The sequence below is a fragment of the Ranitomeya variabilis genome, chromosome 7 (genome assembly GCF_051348905.1).
Source record: "Ranitomeya variabilis isolate aRanVar5 chromosome 7, aRanVar5.hap1, whole genome shotgun sequence".
NCBI lineage: Eukaryota > Metazoa > Chordata > Amphibia > Anura > Dendrobatidae > Ranitomeya > Ranitomeya variabilis.
In genome coordinates this window covers 206,115,108-206,138,411 of record NC_135238.1, presented here as the reverse complement: position 1 = coordinate 206,138,411, position 23,304 = coordinate 206,115,108, and the positions used below count along the sequence as shown (strand labels likewise).

The following is a 23,304-nucleotide window of genomic DNA, read 5'->3' as shown; positions in this document are numbered from 1 at the left end:
CTTTTATTTTTGCCTTGGTGTCCTGAAAATGTTGAGATTGGAAATGATGCTTGTATTACTGGGAAATGAGTAAATCCTAAACGGCAAGCTTACATTGTAAACATGAAATATATGAAATCTGAATTGCATTACTGCTCTAATACATTTTTATAGCGCCATTTATTCCATGTCACTTTACATGTGAAAGGGGGGCAAATATAGACAAATAAAATAAACATGAGCAGACCCTGCCCATGAGGGCTCAGTCTACAGAGGATGGGTGAGGATACACTAGGAGAGGGTAGAGCTGGTAATGCGGCGGTTCAGTAGGTTGAGGATCGCTGTAGGGTTGTCGGAAGAGGCGAGTCTTCAGGTTCTTTTTGAAGGTTTCCACAGTACATGAGTCTGATGTGTTAGGGTAGAGAGAGCCAAGTATGGGGGAAGCACGGAAGAAGTCTTGTATGCGGTTGTGGGAAGAAGAGATTAGGGGAGGGGAGATCTTGAGAGGATCAAATGTTGCGTGTGGGTAAGTACCGGGAGACCATGTTACAGATGTATGGAGGAGACAGGTTGTGGATTGCTTTGTACGTCATAGGGTTTTGAACTGGAGCCTCTGGGCAATAGGAAGCCAGTGAAGGGCTTGGTATAGGGGAGAGGGGTAGATTAGTTGGGCAGCAGAGTGTAGGATGGATTGGACGGGTGCTAGAGGGGAGGCCGGAGAGGAGGAGGTTGTAGTAATCTAAGTGGGAGATAAGGGCGTGCACTAGTGTTTTTGTGGTTTCATGGTCAAGGAATGCACGGATCTGGGAAATGTTTTTGAGTTGGAATCGGCAAGAGGAGGCAAGGGCTTGGATATGTGGCTTGAAAGAGAGGGTAGAGTCAAGGATCACCCTGAGACATCGATTGTGCAGGACCGGGGAAAGTGAGCAGCCATTGATGGATAGGTCAGGTGGAGGGGTAGAGTGAGATGGGGGGGAAAGATGAATTCTGTTTTGTCCATGTTCAGTTTTAGAAAACTAGCAGAAAAGGATGAAATAGCAGACAGACAATGTGAGATTTTGGTGAGTAAGGAGGTCATGTCCAGAAAGGTAGATCTGCGTGCCATCAGTGTAGAGATGATATTGTAAACCGTGGGATTGAGTTGTCCCAGGCTGAAGGTGTAGATGGAGAAGAGTAGGGGTCCTAGAACTAAGCCTTGGGGAACACTGACAGACAGGGGGCAAGATGAGGAGGTGGTGTGGGGGAGGAAGACACTGAATGTCCGGTCTGTCAGATATGACAAGATTCAGGATAGGCCCAAGTCTGTGATGCCAAGAGATGAGAGGATCTGTAGCAGAAGGGAGTGGTCCAGAGTGTCGAAGGCAGAAGACAGGTCCAGGAGAAGGACAGTGTTGCTTGCTCTTGGCGGTTAGTAGGTCATTGGTGACTTCAGTTAGGGCAGTTTCAGTTGAGTGATGGGGACAGAAGCCAGATTGTAACCGGTCAAAGAGGGAGCAAGAAAAGAGATGGGAGGACAGTTCAAGATGGACATGCTGTTCCTGTAATGTTGAGGCATAAGGGAGAAAAGATATCGGCGATAGCTAGACAGAGGATGGGTCCGAGGGAGGGCTTTTTGAGGATGGGTGTGATTGAGGCATGCTTGAAGGATGAGGGGAAGACACCGGTTGTGAGTGAGAGGTTGAAGGTGTGTTAGGGTTGGGATGAAGACTGGCGAGGTTAGGGATGAGGTGGGTCGGGAGTGGTCAAGCGTGCAAGTGGTGAGATGAGCTCTCCACGCTCCTGTCAAGATCACATCTTCTGTCATGGTGAAGCTGGTTTTGGAGCCACAGGGTTGAGGGGCATTGGGGGCTGCCGGCCAAAGCTTTCTCTGATCGCATCAATCTTCTGCTTAAAGAAAGGGGCAAATAAGATACTTGGCACACAATTCATGCATGCCCATGCTCTGACCGAGCTCTCTCCCCATCAGCTTGTGGCGGTTTTAATTGCAGCAGGATGGTACCTACCCATAATTGTAGGCTTCAGCCTAGGAGAGGATTCACATTAGATGGGTTCCCAGCCACCGGAGATCGCCTTCTCGTTGGCTGCTGGGTACACATGAATTGGCCAAAATATGTGATAAGCATCTCCATATTTTTTTTTTTCTTTCCCTTATCTAGAGCAGTAATGCAATTCACAATACATATGTACATGCTGTAGAATACTGCTTCATATTGTAAACTACAAGAGACAATTTACCAAGGAATGAGGAAACAAAGTGTAGAATTGTATATAAATAGATCTTAAACCATTTATTTGTTGGAAAAAGGATGCAAATAACTTATGTTTTTTCCAGAGAGAAAGCCGATGCTCAGAAGCAAGCAGAGGAAGCTGAAATGGTATGCACATCCTTTGATTTTTATTTATTTTTAAATACAAAAGCAAATGTCCTAAATGCTGTTTCAGTCTCATCCATATGAACAGGAAGCTTTTTGCAATCCAATCTAAAGTGGTTTTTCTTATGTGTATTTTGTTGCAGAGTCTGTGGCAAAAATCATGTGAATAACTCAATGTGAACATTCCCTTACCCTTTAATGCACATTTAACATTCTTCATATTTTACAGAAATCCTTAGACGAACAGATCGGCTGCCTCCTAAAATTCTCAGGTGAACTGGACAACATGACTTCCAGAGAAGATATTCACGCTTTATTCCAGACGCACGGGGAAATAAAATGGATTGATTTTAGCAGAGGAGCAAAGGAGGTAAATGATCACGTCCATATTAAGTAGATGAGATTGTTCAATTTACTGCATATCTGCTGCAGCACCTAATGGCTAAGGTCTTGTACATTGGAGTGAGAGAGGGGTGTGTGTATATATGTAGATTGGTATAGAAATAAGATAATATACACATTTATACAGTACATGTGTATGTATGTTTTTTCAATATATATTCCCCCTCCACCCCCCAAAAGGGAATCATATTATTTAAAAGCAATGCAAAAGAGGCATTGGAGAAGGCCAAAGCTGCGAATGATGGCAATTTACAGCTGAAAAAGAAGGATGTGACCTGGGAACATCTCGAAGGTGATGTGGAGAAGGCGGCATTAAAGAAAATCATGGAAAATCAACAAGAATCTTATAATAAATGGAAAGGAAAAGGTAAGTCCATGTTTACAGGGGATGCTTATATATAATTTTTTTTTTTTGCTGCTGCTTTTTCTCATTGGCTCCTGCTCTGCCCCTGGAATAGCTGGTGTACAAAGGGGAGAGCAGAGGTGTGGCAGGTCAGATGATAACCGTTTCACATATAGGATTGCTTCATTCAATAAATCAATAGTACACGTGAAAATAGGCAGTTTTGGAACATTTATCAAATCTGCCTCTTTCATGGTTTACTTGTAAAATCTGTTTTCGGTGAATACAGAATTCCTCATTACTGAAAGAGATAACCGTTAGTGCTTATAAGATTCTATGGAGCAGGGGAGCTAGAGGCAAACGGGCTGCTGCTAAAAGTTCTCCTGAAACTGAAGTTACACTTTAAGGAGAGAGGATCACAACGCAATGCTTGGACTGGCCTTTGGCTCTCCTGACAGGAGCGTGACAGATGCTTAGTTGTGATGAGCGCACGTGCTCTGGTAAGGCGTTATCTGAGCATGCTCCGGTGCAGCTGCGGGGAGCCAGCTGTCAATCAGCATGGCATTGACAGGGCTGCCAAGAAGAGGAAGCTCTGATGTTGAACAGCTGCCAGCAGGAGCTGTCAGTGGCAGGTACAACAGGCACATAGTTGGCAACTAACTGCCTGTTTTAGTATTTAAGCCCATAGTGAGAAAAAAACAAATCCTGGATAAATTTTTGAATTTCAATTAACCATATAAGCATATCGCTCTCACCCAGATGCAGTAAACTGGGTCTGACTAGCTACCTCCTGTAGATGTATACTCCCGAAAATGGTGCATGTCAGAGCGCGCATTCATTCTGACATTGCAATCTAGGGCCCTGTCGGCGCATGCGTCTGGATCCTATTTTGCAAGTGATTTCAGACATGTGCTCCAACGGGGACAAAGAACGCAATGTGAAAGCACCCCTAGACTTCAATGGGAATTACGAGACCTTGTCCGAGTTACATGCTGGTCTGTTCTGTACAGGGCACCATATAACTGCATGTCTAGCGCCCGTGGCTTTGTTGTACAGGGATATGGGTTCATAATGCTGGGGTGCACAAGACCGTAATCAAATCTGACTGCTGCATGGCCCATATGGAGTTGCTGGGTAGAAAATATTTGTGAGATTAACAACCTTATGCTTTGTATAAACATCCAGGGTATGAGGACTTTCTTGCTGAAAACTGTGCCAGTGGTCTCCTAATGTTTCTGCATGTAGCAGATCTGTGACTGTTTATATACTTACAGGTGGGAAGAAAGGTAAGGGAAGGGGTGGAAGAAACAATGATTCATCCAGAAAGAAGATACAGTTCCAGGGGAAAAAGAAGAAATTTGACAGCAGTGATGAAGAAGATATGGAAGGTACTTTAATTTTATATAACATGTAGACATTATATACATGATTAGTTCATGTCCGTGGCTTCCTGGCTGTTCTTTTCCATGGACCAGGTGTTCATTGGCGTTTTACAAACAGCCGCTATTGTGCACTGCTGAAATTACAAACCCAAGCAGTGTTCAGTGTCCTTGTGAATGTCTTTTTCGATGTTCTTTTCTTAATTCTAACTTCACTTGACACATTTCAGAGTCCGCCGATGCTAAAAATGGAACCGAATCGCCAGAAAGTACAAAGAAAAGACAGCTGGAAGACAAGACCACAGATGAACCCGAACCGAAGCAGCAGAAAACTGAAGACCAATAAGCTGCAGAGTTTTAGATTCTTCTATTTGGAATTTTTTTTTTTTTTTTAGAAAACTAAAAATACAAACTGTCCATTTTAAGTCTTCAGATAACGTGTCAGTGAAACGAGAATCTGATGAAGTCCACTTCGATGTCAACCTGCAAGAAAATGTTTTTTTCTTTTGTTACAATGAACGGCACTTGAAAACAGGTTTTATATTTATGTTCTGTTTGTTTGTTTGTTTTTTTAAACTCCTAATCAAGAATTTCTTCCAGGTTTTGTGTATTGAGGACAGTTATACTATAAACATCGATCTATCAATAAAAACGAATTACTAAGTGGGTTGTAGTTTTTCTTGAACCTATTCGCACATGTCTGTAAACATCTTTGCTTCATATCAGATTTAGTATATGTCTAAAATTCAGGAGCCAGCATATGGCTGCTTTATACATACCGTAAATACTATGACTCTACCCATGCAGGGGTGTACATAGAAATCGTGGGACCCCATGGAAGTTCTCAACTTAATATTCAGCGGGGTCAGAGGAGGGCATATCTCACAACTTTGCTTAATAAGGGGACACCAGAAACCATGGGATGTATGCAGGGGGGGAAGAAACGGCACAAACTCCATTCGAGTTTTAGAACTAGCCACTGCCCATTGTAAGATTCTCCTGCTGAGGTGTAGATATGAACCTTGTAGAACTTAATCTTCCATTCACATGTTCGCTAGGTCGCCGCTTTGGAAAGCTGTAGGGCAGATGCCTGATGGCGAACTGCCCAGGAGGAACCCACCGCTCTGGTAGGGTGGGCCTTACACTCAGGGAGAGGGTGCTCTGGTCTTAAGGTACCTTCACACTAAGCGACTTTGCAACGATAGCGATCCGTGACGTTGCAGCGTCCTGGATAGCAATCTCGTTGTGTTTGACACGCAGCAGCAATCTGGATCCTGCTGTGATATCGCTGGTCGTTGCTGAAAGTTCAGAACTTTATTTGGTCGTCAGATCGGCATGTATCGTTGTTTGACAGCAAAAACAACGATGCCAGCGATGTTTTCCAATGGTAACCAGGGTAAATATCGGGTTACTAAGCGCAGGGCCGCGCTTAGTAACCCGATATTTACCCTGGTTACCATTGTAAAAGTAAAAAACAACAGTACATACTCACATTCCGGTGTCTGTCACACGTCCCCCGCCGTCCGCTTCCCGCACTGACTGAGTGCCGGCCGTAAAGTAAAAGCAGAGCACAGCGGTGACGTCACCGCTGTGCTGTGCTTTACGGCCGGCACTGACAGTCAGTGCGGGAAGCAGACGGCGAGGGACCTGACGGACACCGGAATGTAAGTATGTAGTTTTTTTTTTTTTTTTTTTACATTTACAATGGTAACCAGGGTAAACATCGGGTTACTAAGCGCGGCCCTGCGCTTAGTAACCCGATGTTTACCCTGGTTACCCAGGGACCTCGGCATCGTTGGTCGCTGGAGAGCTGTCTGTGTGACAGCTCTCCAGCGACCACACAACGACTTACCAACGATCACGGCCAGGTCGTATCGCTGGTCGTGATCGTTGGTAAATCGTTTAGTGTGAAGGTACCTTTAATTCTTTACGCTTCCTAGATTGTTCCCCGGCTCCAGCGTGCAATTGTAGCCTTGGATGCTGGAAGGTCTACGAGTATCTTCAGGGATAAAAGAATCTGTCCTCTGGAAGGGGGCGCTCCAGAGGGTGAGCCGGAGATGGACAAAAAGTGGGGAGGACAGACTACCTTGGGAGAAAAGGTTCCGGCTATAGAATAAGGAGGGGTGAGTGACGTGAAAGCTGCCTGCATTGAAACCCACCTGCTGGAAGTGATGGCCATTGGAAAAACCACCTTCCAGGATAGAAAAGATAGACTTCTAAGCGGTTCAAAAGGGGAACTCCTGAGAGCCTTCAGAACCAGGTTTAGGTCCCAGGGATCTACTTGTCATAGATATGGAGAAACTGCATGACTCGCTCACTGAAGAAAAGTTCTGACCCAAGAGTGAAGCTAAATTCTTTTGGAAAAGAGTCTATAAAGCAGAAACTTGGCCCTTCAGCGAGCTGAGAGCTAAACCTGTGTGAAGTCCTGCCTGATGGAAGAGAGGAAAAACTATAGACACCGTGGGATTAGTCTCACAGCAACGGAGTCCAATAAGACTCGACTATGCCTGCTTCCGAGCCCAGATCCTCCTCTAAATCCCTCACCCTGAGAACCCAGACTCTCTTAGAACCATGGTTTCAACAGCCATGCTGTCAATTCAAGTGAGAATTCTGGTGGGAGGTGGGACCCTGAGAAAGCAGATCGGGTCTGTCCGAGAGCATTCAAGGGGCATCTGTGGGTAAATTAACTACCTCTGCTTACCAGGCCTTCCTGGGCCAATCTGGTACTTTTAGGATCATCAGCACATCACCTGCTTTTATTTTCTTCAACCGCTTTGGGAGAGGCAGGAACAGATAAGGAAGAGCGAACTGTGAACAGGGTGATGCCGACCGTGGGAACTTTTATGTTCATTCAGGACACCATGAGGTCCACATCCGGTATGCTCCACCACAGACAAATCTGATGTAAAACATCCTGATGCAGAGACCATTCTCCAGCCGCGAGACCCTCACGACTCGAAGTCAGTCGCCCAATTACCTATGCCATGAATGTGCACTGCTGGAACCCTGTTCTCTAACCAGAGAAGAATCTTGGAGACTTCGATCATGGATAAAGAGCTGCCTGGTGATTGACCTATGCCACCGCCTACTCAAGCTGGTAGTCCCCTGAGAAGATTCTACCAGTCGAGAAGGGACAGAAGAATGGCTCGGATCTCAAGAATCCTGATGGGCAGCAAAGTCTCTTCAAATGACCATTGGCCCTGCACCGCGAAAGACTGCTCCCCGAGGAGACTGGCATCCATTGTAACAATGTGCCAGTGAAGAGAGTGGAAATACCAACCCTGACTGAGAGGGGGGAGGACAGCCACCAGTTTACGGATGCCTTGATTCGTAACGACATCCAGACTGGACCATCCAGGGAAAGAACAGACCTGTTCCACTGGGAAACGATGGTCTGCTGAAGCAGCCTGGTGCAGAATTGAGTGAAGGGTATTTCCTCCACAGCTGTCACAATACTGCCCAGAACCGCAATGGCCAAGCGAAGAGACTGAGGGGCCTAAAGCTCTTTTTTTCTTGAGAAAGACACTTGCCTGAAAGGTGTTGAAAAGCATGTCCAAAAAAATTAGACAATGGGTCGGAACTAGACAACATTCTGACCTGTTGACAATCCAACTGAGACAGGCTTTCCTGGGCTATAGAGAAGGGCATAGCCTTGAAGATATCGTTGAGGTAAGATATGACCATTAGACCCAAGGTCCGTAGGATGGACATCACCAGCGACGAACTGAAAGTGGTTCTGCTGCACCACAAGGCGCAGAAATCTGAGGACTCGGAAAAATCAGGACATCAAGATAGGCGTCTGGGATATCCACAGAACCTTCTAAGATTCCATCCTGAAATGATAAAGACTGACCCTTTTCTTCAGTAACTTGAGATGCAGGAAGGGTCCAACAGACCCGTCCTTCTTTGGCACTACAAAGAGGTTTGAATAGAAACCTGTAAAACGTTCCTGAGGTGGGACCAGAACGATGACGCCTGTTTGGAGAAGAGAAAGGATATGACTGCCAAAAAAAAACACAGGAGAGAGGGGTCCCATGGTGGCAGAACTCGAAAAAATTATCTTTGGACCATTAAAGGAATTCTATCTTGTATCCTGAAGATACCACCTCTCTGACCCAGGCCTCCTTGACAGAAGGGAGCCAAGTGTCCCTGAAGAACAGGAGGATGACCGCCGACCCTGAGAGACTCCCTGGGCGGCAGAGAAGCATCATGCAGAGGAGAACCTGCTAGGTCTGCTCCTGGAGGACTTGCCTTGTGCATTGTGAGGACACCAAGAGGATGTTGGTTTGAAAGAAGTCCTTTTCCTTTCCTGTCTTGCCTGTGGCCCCTCCTGGCGGGAAGACTCTTCCACAGATGAGAAGCGCCAAAAAGGAAGAAAGGACTGACACTTTCGCTTAAGGAGAAGGTGCCAAGGCTTGGCCTTAGGGAGAAGAGAACTTTTCCTACTGTGGCCTCCATTATAATCTGGTCCAGCCTGGTTCCAACAGTCGCAATCCCTGGAAGGGCAAACCGCTCAGAGACTTCTTGGAAGACAAGTCCACCTGCCACACCTTGACCCAGATGGTTCTGCGTATGGCCACTATTTTACTTGATGCTTGAGATGCAGATGAGGCGGCAATTACATTTTCCCGCTTGAGAGATTTGGTCCGATAAGCTGGCTAAGGAGAAAGGCCGGCGAGAAGGAGGGAGCGGCGCGGATATTTAAAAAAGGTGCAGGTATAGACAACACATACATACACACCTGTGGGCGCCTAGCTATAGTACTGATGTCACTCTGCAAGGCTTAATACAATGTAGAATACTTCCTGCACAGGGGAACAGAGGAAAGGAAGGTAGTTCTCCAACCCTCTCCAATGCATATTCAGACGTCCAAATCTCACCGAATTGTCAGACGTCTGTAGCTCCTGACACCGTCTGGCCCTGGTATGCCAATGGGTAGTACCATCCTTTGGATCACCTGAACATATCTCGTGTTAGGGTCCTGCCGAATAGACAGATGATGATACAGGGAGTCTACTGAAAGACCCATCTCCGCCTCCTACTGCTATGAAGCTAAACTGATTAACTTGGTGCCAGTAGGTGGGGTGTACACTGCTGGGGAGAAGATAATGTTTTTCTGCATAGTGTCAGCCTCCTAGAGGCAGCAGCAGCATACACCCATGGTTACCTGTGTCCCGCAATGAAGCGATAGAAAAAGTATTCTTCCACAGTAGCCTCCACACATGGTATGATGACCCAACCATCCTCACTGTATAATGGTGCCCCCTCCAACCAGCATACTGGCCCCTATACAGCCCTCTAACAGTATGATGGATTCCACAAAAATCTTCACACTGTATAATGCTTGCATCCAGTATAATGGCCCCAACATAGTTACAGAGGTTAAAAAAAGGACCTAGGTCCATCAAGTTCAACCTTTCTCCACCAATGATATATTTTGTCATTAAATTAACTATAACCCATAATGTGTGTACTGAGGAAATCATCCATAGCCCTCCATATATTATTATGTGCCCCATATTTAAAAACAAAACACAGTAAATAACTCTCCTCATTCCCCACTGCTTCAGTCTCTGCAGTGTTCAGTCCTCTGCAATGAGACGTCGCAGAGCTCAGATGCAGAGGGAATTATGGGAGAGGGATTGTCAGCTGAAGGCGTCAACTCCCATTATTTGTTTTTCAACTGTGCCGACATCCAGGATGTTTATACAGTTGAAACTGCGAGTGAGGCAGTGCTGGCACCGGCGCAAAAACCAACTCACAGGCCCCATAGTGGCCGTGTGGTTTGCCGCCATGGAAGGTACGCCATTGCACCCATCTGCTTCATTAATTACAAGGAGGAGGGTGGGAGGAAAATGAATCTATTTAGAAGTATTCTGGGCTCTATGGAAGCACTGGAAGGTTAGGGGGTGCAGAAAATTGAGCACCCTTAAACTGAGATATAATGGTATACATGCCTTGATAAATTCTCCCTCTATTGTATCTACTAGCTGATCTTTCCCCAACCACTATCTGGTTACCTCGTCTAATTTATCAACTTTTTCTGCCATTTCATCCAAATGGCTACTTAAAGCAAACTACTGGAATTGTGTCATCTCTTCCCTTTAATGAAGCAATGTGTTTGGGGGGGTGTAGGATGGCCCCACAAGACTGCAGAAATTATAAAAGGTGCTTAGGTAATTATTGAACGTGGAAAAAAAAAAATGCAGAAAGTACTGGTGAAACAATTGGGGCCTGTGTGTCACATTTACTCTCTGCAAAAACGCGTGGGTGGCAGATTCATCAAAGCTTCTATGTCAGAATTCTGATGTGTAAAAAAAAAAAAAATAAAATAAAAAAAAATCGCACCTCTGGGTGTTAATGCCATTTTTGCCCAGCTACAACAAAGTCGCCGGGGTGGGACCAGATTGTCAAATTCATGACTAGCGCTAGCGTTTGTTATACCACAAATCTTACTCCATTCCCTGTCTCGCACTCCAGCCTGTCCCCTCACTAAGAACGGCATAAAAACCGCCAGGCTTGATGAATCTGAGCCTTGTTTTTCTTTTTTCTATTGCGGTGCACCATTTACACAATGTACCGGCATCCTTCAAGCAAGATCATTTTGCCGCCGGCAGACAACTTACGGATTTCTTCTTGTGAAACTTGTACGAGGCTGGCAAATCATACCGGAGCTCTGTAAAACAAGAGAGACTCATATTTAAAAAGGGGACCTGTCACCGGGGTAAAAGTGGCTATTCTTTTTTTCTCCAAGTGTAACTTTATTTATTTTACATCTACCTTATGGTTTCAGATATGGGCCTTTTTATTTAGTGATAATTTTAAGTTTTTTACTAAATGTGCGCGGCTCACATGGTTCTAAATAGTTTATAGGCTGCACTGCTTTACTGCCCCATTAAAAAATATAGCACTAAATAAAAAAAGCCATATGTCCGATTAAAAAAAAATAAATACACGGAAGCAGTGAGAAGAAAACTGACAACTTTTGATTTGGTGAATTTTTATTTTTTTTTACTGTCTGCTTACAAACGGATCAAATATTTTACAACAAAAATGTATTTGTAATGAGAAAGATGACCAATATCTCACTATATTATTTGGAAATTTCCTTACCCGCTATTACTTCCATCTTCGCCTTCCAATCCGCAGCTTTCTTTTGAACATGCTGGAAAAAGAATAAGATGATGTTTCTAGACAAGACAGACCAGCTCTTGGCAGCCTTTTGTGATTACATGTATCACAACAGGATAAGTGTTTGCTTATACACACGTACTTCTCTTGTAGATGTTTTATGCAGTGAATATACGGATGTTCTTGCTATCTGCAGAGCATTCTTCAGGAACGTCATGTCCATGCCTAATAGAAGCAATTTCAGATAACCAGTCAGGTTTCATTGGGCCACAGTCCCAAGCGGAGGTTGCACCATATGTTTTACACTAGAGTAAAAATATTCAACATTTTAGGAATATTTTCAGATGTAACACGTCCGATTTCCTCGCACATTTGGAACGTTCAGATGCAACCTCAAAACTTGTCTTTTCAGGAAAGTCTACAGCCGGCAATAACCCCGCTATCGCCGAAGCTGCTGCAACCCGCTGGCCTACTGTCTCCACCCCATTACCCCATTTATTGTAAGCCCACAAGTACAGGGTCGTCTCCCCACTTACCAGTCTATCGGCTTGTTTAAATTTCATGTACATTATATGTATTTAACCTTTTTCCACATGGACAACATCAAGGAATTAATTGTGCTTTAACAAAATAAAATACCCTAAGAGAGAGCCGCTAGCAGACTGCTATTGTAGCTATTCTCCCTGCTGAAACATGATGTGTTATTGAAGAATTGGGAAACTTGTATCATTTTTAAATACTTCCAGATGTCATTTCAGGGAGCTGTCAGCTCTTATCTTCCCCACACACTGACTGCCGTGAGATAAGATCTGGAAGTGTTTGTAATGACACAACTCAGATCGGCTGTATTTTTACAGAGTAGCTAAGGAGATCATTTAGGAGAGGATAGAAATGCTGTAATTGCAGGAAAAATACAATTGCAAACTTGCCTAATTTCATGCTAATTAAAGCAACTTCATTGAGAATACCCCTGTAACACAGTGTCCACTACATCTGGGCCACTGTGCAATAGTTGTGGTTTCACCTAGGACTGCAGCATAAACAACTTGGCTAAATCTGCTACACTTTATTTTACACCAATGCTGAAGGCCTATGTGAATCCAGATATATTGTAAAATCATAACGTGCAAAGACAGAGTTGAAATTGTGCTATATCCCGACAATCATCCGCAATGCTGGTACTGTAATAAGCAGTGGATTTTCCACATACAAATCTGTAGCTGCATATCAATCCTATGTGGATGTACCGAGAGGTTTCCTGTCTGTGTCATCTTTCTTCCTCAACAGGTATAGTAATAAACAAGTCTGAAGAACAGGCCGAGAAGTATCACAGACCAGAAATCCTACCTTTATTATGCTTTGTACCAAAAGGAGGATTCATTATGACCGTATCCACAGACTTCTCTAAGCTGGTAGATGGCAGCGAGCAGACGTCACACTGAACCAGATCAACATTTGGAAGCCCAAATTCTTCAGCATTCGTCCTAAATATGTCCAGTGCATCTTCGTCTATGTCAAATCCTATGCACAACCTGCCAGACAGAAGAAGGAAGAATAAAAAGCAGATTAAAAAGTAGAAATTACTCGGCCTATAACAATCATCCGTGGGAGATTGTTATAGGCCGAGTAATTTCTACAACACTGTTAGTGTAGCCCTGCCAATGTCTTCAAAAGGAGGCAAAATCAACCCAAGTCAGTCGTGACTGCAGATTACTTTTACCCCACCTGCGATGATGTCACTGCCATGTGATTGCCCTAATCACATGGCAATGACATCATTGCAGGTCCTACAGCTATTTGCTGTGCAGCAGATCCATCCTGGTGTTCTGTGGATGTCTTTTGTTCTCTGGTATCAGCCATTACATCAGACGGCCAGAGCTTACTGCGTCTGCGCAGGACACCAGTACACAGTGCAGGCGCCGGATTTGAAACGATAACAGCGCTGAGGGGGCGGCGCCGAAAGCGCAGGAAGATGTGAGTGACGGCAGAGGAGCTGGCCAAGCTGGGGAGTGAGGAGCGCCTACGTGGCTAGAGACAGGAATTGTGGCTAAGTATAAAAACGTTTTATTTGGGGTATACTTGAACCTAAAACTAAAAGAGCCACCTTGTTAGAATGCAGCATTACTGCTGCACAAGGTGGCTCTTGTAGTTTATAACGGCTGGAGGGGGTGACAGTGGCCCTTTAAGCTAACTTAGTACTTACCCAGCACCTAACACCGCTGCCCCGATGCTGAGCACTCCACACCCACAGCCGAGATCTGCAATTATTTTATCTTCAATGTCACCGAATGTGTTGTGGATGGTATAAAGCATGCAGGCTGGAAAGAAATATACAATCTATCAGCTGCACTTGTTTACAAATACACACAACTAATAGCAAAGATACATCCCTGACACTCCAGGAAACAATGTAAATGTTGGTAGAGGAAATTGAGTGAAGGCGATGTAAGCAGAGGCATCTACAGCCCTGGAATTGTGTTCATTTCATTCTTTAGCTGCACTTGAAATCCACATCCCCTCATCTTTCAGTACATTATATGATACAATGAATGGCATCATTTAAAACTAAAACTCATCCTGTAAAAAAACAAAAAAATAAGCCGTCCTGTGCCTATGTCGAAAGACAAATGGCTCTTGATAGTTATGGCACACGAAAGAAAAGGGAAAAAAAAAAGCGTAAAAAAAAACAAAAAGAAAACTCGCTGCATCCTTAATATGTTACAGAACCACTCCAGTATTTTTCTTTATTGCAGCACTGGAGTGGTGCTAGAAATCAAAGGTCACTGCACCTAGTCTGATACTTACCTGCCACCATCTTCACCGTCTATCACCATTGTTCCAGTCAGTCTCCAGCAGTTTGTGACCTGTCGCATGGCTCCAGTGTTTGCTGCAGCAAGCCGGAGACCACAAAGCAATACAAATCTGAGAGCCTAGTACTGGCTTGCACTGAGTGTTTACTAGTGATGAGCGAGTATACTCGCTCAGGTCTCCCGGAGCATGCTCGGGTGATCTCCAGAGTATTTGTTATTGCTCGGAGATATAGTTTTCATCGCCTCAGCTCAATGATTTACGGCTTCTAGCCTGCCTGAGTACATGTGGGGGTTGCCTGTTTGTTAGGGAATCCCCACATGTATTCAGCCTGTCCAGAAGCCGTAAATCATTGAGCTGAGGCGATGAAAACTAAATCTCCGAGCAGTCATAAATACTCGGAGACCACCGGAGCAACGAGTATACACGCTCATCACTAATGTTTATGACACAGCTTCTGCGGTCACAAGATGGCTCTGCGGGAAACAAGAGGAGCTGAAAAAAGGAAGGCGCCGGATGGGGTATATAAGACATAGGGATTTTTGTGTGTACTCACCGTAAAATCCTTTTCTCCGAGCCACTCATTGGGGGACACAGGACCATGGGTTATGCTGCTGTCACTAGGAGGCTGACACTAAGCTGAGACAAAAAAAGGTTAGCTCCTCCCCTGCAGTATACACCCTCGTACTGGCTTCCAGACACCCAGTTCAGTGCAAAAGCAGTAGGAAAGTAACAATATAAGAAGTAACATTAGAATATAACATGTCAAACAAACCGTCAAGATCAAAAAACAAGAACACGAGCCGAAAGGCTACCAGGGTGGGTGCTGTGTCCCCCAATGAGTGGCTCGGAGAAAAGGATTTTACGGTGAGTACACACAAAAATCCCTATTTCTCCTTCGCCTCATTGGGGGACACAGGACCATGGGACGTCCCAAAGCAGTCCCTGGGAGGGAAACAATACAACCATATAACTCCGTGTACCATCTGACTACAGGTGCGCGACGGCCGCTTGCAGGATACGCCTGCCAAGGGCCGCGTCCGCAGAGGATTGAATGTGGACATTGTAATGCTTTGTGAAGGTATGCAGGCTAGACCACGTTGCGGCCTTGCAAACCTGCTCCGCTGAAGCCTGGTGCCGGATGGCCCAGGAAGCACCCATCGACCGAGTGGAATGAGCTCTAATCCCCGCCGGGATAGGACTGCCTCTGACCCGATAGGATTCCTGGATAGCAGATCGGATCCATCTGGCTATCGTGGATTTAGACGCAGCCAAACCCTTTCTGTGACCCTCCGGGAGCACGAAAAGGGCGTCCGATTTTCTGAAGTGAGCCGTTCTGGAGATGTACCTCCTGAGGGCCCTTACCACGTCCAGAGTATGGAGAGCCTTCTCGACCCTATGTTTGGGCTGCGGGCAAAAGGAAGGAAGAATGATGTCTTCATTGAGGTGGAAAGAAGAGACCACCTTTGGAAGAAACGCCGGAGAAGGACGTAGGACTACCTTGTCCTGATGAAAGGCAAGGAAAGGAGCCCGGCAGGATAAAGCGGCGAGCTCTGAAACCCTTCTGATGGACGTCACCGCTACCAGGAAGGCAACCTTCCAAGAGAGGACAGAGAGCGGAACGTCTTGAAGGGGCTCGAACGGAGGTTCCTGAAGGACCCCCAGGACCAAGTTGAGATCCCAGGTCTCTAGCGGCATCCTGTAGGGAGGAACCACGTGGGAGACTCCCTGGATGAAAGTCTTGACCTGAAGGTTGGTGGCGATCCTACGCTGGAAAAGCACGGATAACGCTGAGATCTGGCCTTTGAGGGAACTCAGGGACAAACCGGAGTCCAGACCAGCCTGAAGGAAATTCAAGATGCAAGGGATAGAGAAAACGAGCGGGGGATGACCCCGGAGCCTACACCATGAGAAGAAGGATTTCCAGACGCGGTGGTAGATGGAGGCGGAAGACGCCTTGCGAGCACTTAACATGGTGGGAATGACCTGCTGAGAGAAACCGGCACGAGTTAGAACCCAGGTTTCAACAGCCACGCCGTTAAACGTAGGGCCCCTGAGCTCTGATGGTAAATCGGTCCTTGGCGAAGCAGGTCTGGGCGGTCTGGCAACCGCAAGGGAACGTCGGCTACGAGCTGAACGAGCTCCGCGTACCAAGCGTGACGAGGCCAGTCTGGGGCGACCAGGATGACTGGAACTCCCTCCGTCTTGATCTTTCGGATCACCTTCGGCAGTAAAGGAAGGGGAGGGAACACGTATGGGAGCTGAAATTGATGCCACGGAGAAATCAGCGCGTCCACTCCTATGGCCTGGGGATCCCGAGATCGAGCAATGAAGTTGTGGACTTTGGCGTTCAATCTGGACGCCATCAGATCCACGTCCGGGGTCCCCCAGCGCAGACAGATCTGGTGAAAGACCTCTGGGTGGAGTTCCCACTCCCCCGAGGCAAGGCCCTGGCGGCTCAGGAAGTCCGCCGCCCAGTTCTCGACTCCCGGAATGTGCACCGCAGAGATGATGGAATGGTTGGTTTCGGCCCAACGAAGGATGAGGGAGACTTCCTGCATCGCCGCCCTGCTGCGGGTACCCCCCTGGTGGTTGATGTAAGCCACCGCCGTGACGTTGTCCGATTGGACGCGTACTGGGTGACCCGCGAGCAGGGCGTGAAAGCGACTCAGAGCAAGTCTGATAGCGCGAATCTCCAGGATGTTGATGGGGAGTTTGGATTCCCGAACTGTCCAGAGGCCCTGGGCAGAGTGGTGGAGGAACACCGCCCCCCAGCCAAGAAGACTGGCGTCGGTAGTTACCACTAACCAGCGGATCGGAAGGAAGGACTTCCCCCGGAGAAGAGATGTGCCCAGGGTCCACCATACGAGAGATTGTCTGACCCGCGGGGACAGGGGACAAGGGCGGTCGAGAGATGAGATACTCCTGTCCCAGTTGTCCAGCAAAGCCTGTTGCAAGGGACGGAGATGGAGTTGAGCGAAAGGAACTGCTTCGATTGCTGCAACCATCATTCCCAGGATCTTCATGACGAACCGGATGGTTCGCGGGCGAGGATGACAGAGAGTTTGGGCTCCTTGCTGAAGTGCTTGGGCCTTGGACCGAGGAAGCAAGACCAGCCCCCTCGAAGAGTCCAGGATCATTCCCAGAAAGGAGATCCGACGGGCAGGAACGGGGGAGGACTTGTCCCAGTTGATCAACCAACCCAGGCGCGAAAGCGTATCCAAGGTAATCTGGACGCTTGAATCGCAGGCTTGAAAAGACGGGCCCTTTATGAGGAGATCGTCTAAGTAAGGTAACACGACGACTCCTCGGGAATGAAGGATGGCCATGACAGCCGCCATGACCTTGGTAAATACCCTGGGCGCCGTAGCGAGACCGAAGGGTAAGGCCGTAAACTGGAAGTGATCCTCCAGAATGGCAAAGCGGAGGAACCTCTGATGAGACGGGAAAATCGGAATGTGAAGATAGGCATCCTTGATGTCTATTGAAGCGAGAAATTCCCCTCTTTCCATCGAAGAGATGACCGATCTGAGCGATTCCATCCTGAAGTGCCGGACTCTTACGCACTTGTTCAGGAGCTTCAGATCCAAAATGGGCCGCACTTGTCCGTCCTTCTTTGGCACGACGAAGAGGTTTGAGTAGAAACCTTTGAACCTCTCGTGTGCCGGGACCGGAACAATGACCCCGCTCTGGCGGAGGATGTGAATGGCGCAGAGAAGGGCGCGAGACTGAGCTGCTGAACTGGGAAGACGAGAGGGGAAAAACCGAGTTGGAGGAGGAGAGGAGAACTCTATCTTGTAGCCAGACGATACCAGATCCCTGACCCATTCGTCGTGCACGACGGAGAGCCAGGCTTGCTGAAAAAGGAGTAGGCGTCCGCCTACTCGGATGGTATCGACTGGCACCGTTCCCGAGTCATTGAGACGGGAATCTGGGAGGCCTGGAACCTCGGGTTCTGGGCTGCCTTGGTTTCCCGCGCCAGGAAGGATTCGGCCTGAAGGAGGGACGAGCGTCTCTGTCTGTGCGAGCGGAACGGTCTGATCTGGGAAGACCGGGGGAGTTGGACCAGGCTGGGCTGGCACGAAAAGGCCGAAAGCGAAAGAAAGGCTGACGCTGGAAAGCCGCCTTGGGCCTCTGTTGGGGAAGGAACTTGCTCTTTCCCCCTGTGGCGTCGGAAATAAGCTGGTCAAGCTTTTCGCCGAAAAGACGCCCGCTTGAAAAAGGGAGGGAAACCAGAGATTTCTTAGAGGAGGAATCTGCGCGCCACTCCCTGAGCCAAAGAGCCCTTCTGATAGCAATGGCGTTGGAAGACACCGAAGCTGCGCAATTCGCCGCGTCGAGGGAGGCGAACATAACATAATCGCTAGCCATGGCTAACTGCTTGGCTAGGTCTGCCATCTCAGACGGGAGATCCTGTTCCTTAATGGATTTCGCTAGAGCATCCGCCCAGGAAACCATAGCCTTGGTCACCCAAGCTGCGGCGAAGGAGGGGGAAAGGGAAGAGCCAGAGGCTTCATACACTGAACGAGCTAGAGAGTCTAGCTGACGTTCAGTGGGACTCTTAATTGAAGCGCCCTCCGGAACTGAGAGAAGCGTTTTAGAAGCTAGGCGTGAGACCGGCGGATCTACTAAAGGGGGATCCGTCCAGTCTTTCACGAGATCCGCTGAGAAGGGATACTTTGATACCAGGTCCTTCTTACCCGTGAAACGCTTATCTGGGCGCTCCCTGTGACGCCTGACTATATCCAGAAAGGCTGGATGAGAGGCAAAAGATTTGTGGGAACGTTTGGATCTGGTAAAAGAGACCACGTGTTCCGGGGCGGAATTAGCGTCATCATCCACCTTAAGTGTGTGATTGACTGCTACAATGAGGGAGTCAACCGTAGCTCTGAACTCCGGAGCCTCCGGGTCTAATGATACCTCGGACTCATGCTCAGAGTCGTGAACGCTGTGAGCCCCCAAAGAGGGAGAACGAGAGGTGGAGCTGTCAGAGTCTGAGCGGTGAGGAGAGCGCTCAGGAGAGGTAGTGCGGATCCGTTTTCTGGATGACCGTGCCTCTTTAAGTGGAGAACGGCCCCTGCTGGACGACGATTCCCCTGCTATGGAGGGATCTCTTAACGCCTGTAATGGATTACCCCGTTCCCCGGGAGGATTTTGAATGGATTTGATGGCGTTGGCTAAAAAATCCACGGACTGCGAGAGAGAAACGACCCACGGGGGGAGACTAGGTACGCCAGAGTCGGTGGCGGTGGAGGGCTCCTGGGCACATGGAGCATCGCAGGCAGAGCAGAGGGGAGAACTTTGAGGCCTAGGAAGTGGGGCCTGGCAGGTAGTACACGCCGAGAAAAAGGTTGTATGCACCTTAGAGGACTTTTTAGACCTTGACTGCGACATGATACTAAAGCAAAAAAGAGACCACAGGGACTATAATCTGGGAAGCAGAGGGCGACGCTGCAGAGGAGAAGCTGACAAAGTCTCCTTACCCCGGTCCTGTGCCCCGCTGTCCTGGGATGAAGCCTGAGATAGGAGCTGCACGTCGGCTATGAGCTGAACGCAAGGTAGCTGGCTGCACGTGGGCGCTGTGACACTGAGATGCGGCAGAGCTGGAGCTGCGGCGTGCAGTGAGGACCAAGATGGCCGCCGAGATCAGAGAAGAGATCTCGTCGGCTGCGAGAAGCGCCAGGGACCGGGGGCGGCGCCGCCGATGACGCGCAGGAGTGGGCGGAGCCTATCGGGAGCGACCAGCGGCTAGGCCGAAGCCGGGGGCTAAATTTGCGGCCTCGGCCCGGCGCGCGGCCGCAAAGTGCCGACGCATCAGTCCAACGCTACTGCGCTACAGCCCATCATGTGCCCTGCTTAGGAGGAGCCCTCCGGACCGCCGGCGACCCCCCCCATCCCCCACGAGACACTTACCCCGAGGAGGTGAGAGGAGTCTTAGGATGGCTGGGACGGTGCAGGGGTTGGGAAGCCTCCATCCACCGGCCCCAGACAGGGGGGTGGAGAGGAACCGTCCACCACCTGAGTCACACAGAACATGGTGATGCAGTGTGGTCTGCACGGACGCCACGGGGATAGGGCCACTGTACAGCCGAGGGTAGAACCTGGTGGACAGGGCAGATGTCCGGCAATAAAAAGGCCTGGCTGCAGAGGAGGATACTGGAGGTAAAACACCAGTGCTCCTCTGTATAAAATGGGGAGATCGGCGCCCTTTCAGGGAAAAAAACCGTCGCCCAAAAAAAAAAAAAAAAAAGGTCAGCTCAGGCAGTGGCTCCCACGTCGCAGGAGAGGATACGGTGAGGTGAAACTCCCGTGCTCGCCTGTTGTTGGTTCGGGGGAGATCGGACCTTGAAAGAATCCGTCGCCCCCTTCGTCCGGAATGATTAAAAAGGAAAAAATCAGTGAGATTAAAAATCAGTGTGCCTCCTACGGACACTAAGCTTGAACTGGGTGTCTGGAAGCCAGTACGAGGGTGTATACTGCAGGGGAGGAGCTAACCTTTTTTTGTCTCAGCTTAGTGTCAGCCTCCTAGTGACAGCAGCATAACCCATGGTCCTGTGTCCCCCAATGAGGCGAAGGAGAAAAGGACTTTAGCTTAGACGCACCACTCCAGAGCTGAAAAAAAGACAACCAGTAAAGTTCCCAAAAGTTATTAGGTTAATAGTTTACAATGCTGCCTGGCCGGCTTTGTCTTTTTCTAAATGGAAAGGTATCTCTTAGCTGTCGATGCAGAAATGACAGGAAATGTAATTTCCTCACAGTTAGATGGGCGCGGGGCAGGAGGAATGGATGGGCGCGGGGAGGGACAGACGCGGAGCTGGAGAGACGGGTGCGGGGCAGGAGGAATGGATGGGCGCGGGGAGGGACGGGCGCGGGGCAGGAGGAACGGGGGAGGGACGGACGGGCGCGGGGCAGGAGGAACGGGGGAGGGACGGACGGGCGCGGGGCAGGAGGAACGGGGGAGGGACGGACGGGCGCGGGGCAGGAGGAACGGGGGAGGGACGGACGGGCGCGGGGCAGGAGGAACGGGGGAGGGACGGACGGGCGCGGGGCAGGAGGGACGGACGGGCGCGGGGCAGGAGGGACGGACGGGCGCGGGGCAGGAGGGACGGACGGGCGCGGGGCAGGAGGGACGGACGGGCGCGGGGCAGGAGGGACGGACGGGCGCGGGGCAGGAGGGACGGACGGGCGCGGGGCAGGAGGGACGGACGGGCGCGGGGCAGGAGGGACGGACGGGCGCGGGGCAGGAGGGACGGACGGGCGCGGGGCAGGAGGGACGGACGGGCGCGGGGCAGGAGGGACGGACGGGCGCGGGGCAGGAGGGACGGACGGGCGCGGGGCAGGAGGGACGGACGGGCGCGGGGCAGGAGGGACGGACGGGCGCGGGGCAGGAGGGACGGACGGGCGCGGGGCAGGAGGGACGGACGGGCGCGGGGCAGGAGGGACGGACGGGCGCGGGGCAGGAGGGACGGACGGGCGCGGGGCAGGAGGGACGGACGGGCGCGGGGCAGGAGGGACGGACGGGCGCGGGGCAGGAGGGACGGACGGGCGCGGGGCAGGAGGGACGGACGGGCGCGGGGCAGGAGGGACGGACGGGCGCGGGGCTGGAGGGACGGACGGGCGCGGGGCTGGAGGGACGGACGGGCGCGGGGCTGGAGGGACGGACGGGCGCGGGGCTGGAGGGACGGACGGGCGCGGGGCTGGAGGGACGGACGGGCGCGGGGCTGGAGGGACGGACGGGCGCGGGGCTGGAGGGACGGACGGGCGCGGGGCTGGAGGGACGGACGGGCGCGGGGCTGGAGGGACGGACGGGCGCGGGGCTGGAGGGACGGACGGGCGCTGGGCTGGAGGGACGGACGGGCGCGGGGCTGGAGGGACGGACGGGCGCGGGGCTGGAGGGACGGACGGGCGCGGGGCTGGAGGGACGGACGGGCGCGGGGCTGGAGGGACGGACGGGCGCGGGGCTGGAGGGACGGACGGGCGCGGGGCTGGAGGGACGGACGGGCGCGGGGCTGGAGGGACGGACGGGCGCGGGGCTGGAGGGACGGACGGGCGCGGGGCTGGAGGGACGGACGGGCGCGGGGCTGGAGGGACGGACGGGCGCGGGGCTGGAGGGACGGACGGGCGCGGGGCTGGAGGGACGGACGGGCGCGGGGCTGGAGGGACGGACGGGCGCGGGGCTGGAGGGACGGACGGGCGCGGGGCTGGAGGGACGGACGGGCGCGGGGCTGGAGGGACGGACGGGCGCGGGGCTGGAGGGACGGACGGGCGCGGGGCTGGAGGGACGGACGGGCGCGGGGCTGGAGGGACGGACGGGCGCGGGGCTGGAGGGACGGACGGGCGCGGGGCTGGAGGGACGGACGGGCGCGGGGCTGGAGGGACGGACGGGCGCGGGGCTGGAGGGACGGACGGGCGCGGGGCTGGAGGGACGGACGGGCGCGGGGCTGGAGGGACGGACGGGCGCGGGGCTGGAGGGACGGACGGGCGCGGGGCTGGAGGGACGGACGGGCGCGGGGCTGGAGGGACGGACGGGCGCGGGGCTGGAGGGACGGACGGGCGCGGGGGCACGTGCTCTGCTACTATGCAAGAAGCTTCACTCACCTGCAATATGTGGTCTAGTAGGATACTGCTCAAGCAGCAGCTTGGGACTTTCAAAGCCGTCCACCTGTTGCAGGCAGCTCTCCAGCTGCTTCAGCTTCATTTCTTGGAGGTGTAATAACAGAGAGCATAGAAAACCCCCGTGTATTTCCTTGCGTGTCCTTCCCTACAGGATACAGCCATTCACCAGTAACAGCACATGACACAGTCTGCACTCACTGCTCACCCACCAGCTACATCACATGACCAGGCTCCGTCCGTCCCCGCAGAGCGTCCCCCGAGTATCTGCGACCGA

The 23,304-nt window shown here is 50.6% G+C and overlaps 3 protein-coding genes across 3 annotated transcripts in view; 1 reads left to right on the top strand and 2 right to left on the bottom strand.

The window, feature by feature from the left end:
• SSB (small RNA binding exonuclease protection factor La) overlaps positions 1-5,139 on the top strand; it is a 10,603-nt gene extending 5,464 nt beyond the window's left edge. The window contains exons 8-12 of the mRNA XM_077272747.1: positions 2,312-2,354; positions 2,581-2,721; positions 2,934-3,120; positions 4,371-4,484; positions 4,706-5,139. Of these exons, the coding sequence (XP_077128862.1) occupies positions 2,312-2,354; positions 2,581-2,721; positions 2,934-3,120; positions 4,371-4,484; positions 4,706-4,821 (601 nt within the window). The 3' untranslated portion in view covers positions 4,822-5,139. The remainder of the gene's footprint in view (positions 1-2,311; positions 2,355-2,580; positions 2,722-2,933; positions 3,121-4,370; positions 4,485-4,705) is intronic.
• On the bottom strand, positions 4,468-23,304 carry METTL5 (methyltransferase 5, N6-adenosine). Its single transcript, XM_077272748.1, has 7 exons — positions 23,013-23,304; positions 13,810-13,924; positions 12,954-13,138; positions 11,749-11,831; positions 11,589-11,640; positions 11,102-11,151; positions 4,468-4,958 (listed from the first exon to the last, which is right to left on the bottom strand). The coding sequence occupies exons 1-7, from the start codon at positions 23,110-23,112 to the stop codon at positions 4,917-4,919; spliced, it is 627 nt and encodes a 208-aa protein (XP_077128863.1). The 5' UTR covers positions 23,113-23,304; the 3' UTR covers positions 4,468-4,916.
• Positions 16,280-20,947, bottom strand: LOC143784466 (uncharacterized). Its single transcript, XM_077272746.1, has 2 exons — positions 19,987-20,947; positions 16,280-19,931 (listed from the first exon to the last, which is right to left on the bottom strand). The coding sequence occupies exon 2, from the start codon at positions 18,770-18,772 to the stop codon at positions 16,424-16,426; it is 2,349 nt and encodes a 782-aa protein (XP_077128861.1). The 5' UTR covers positions 18,773-19,931; positions 19,987-20,947; the 3' UTR covers positions 16,280-16,423.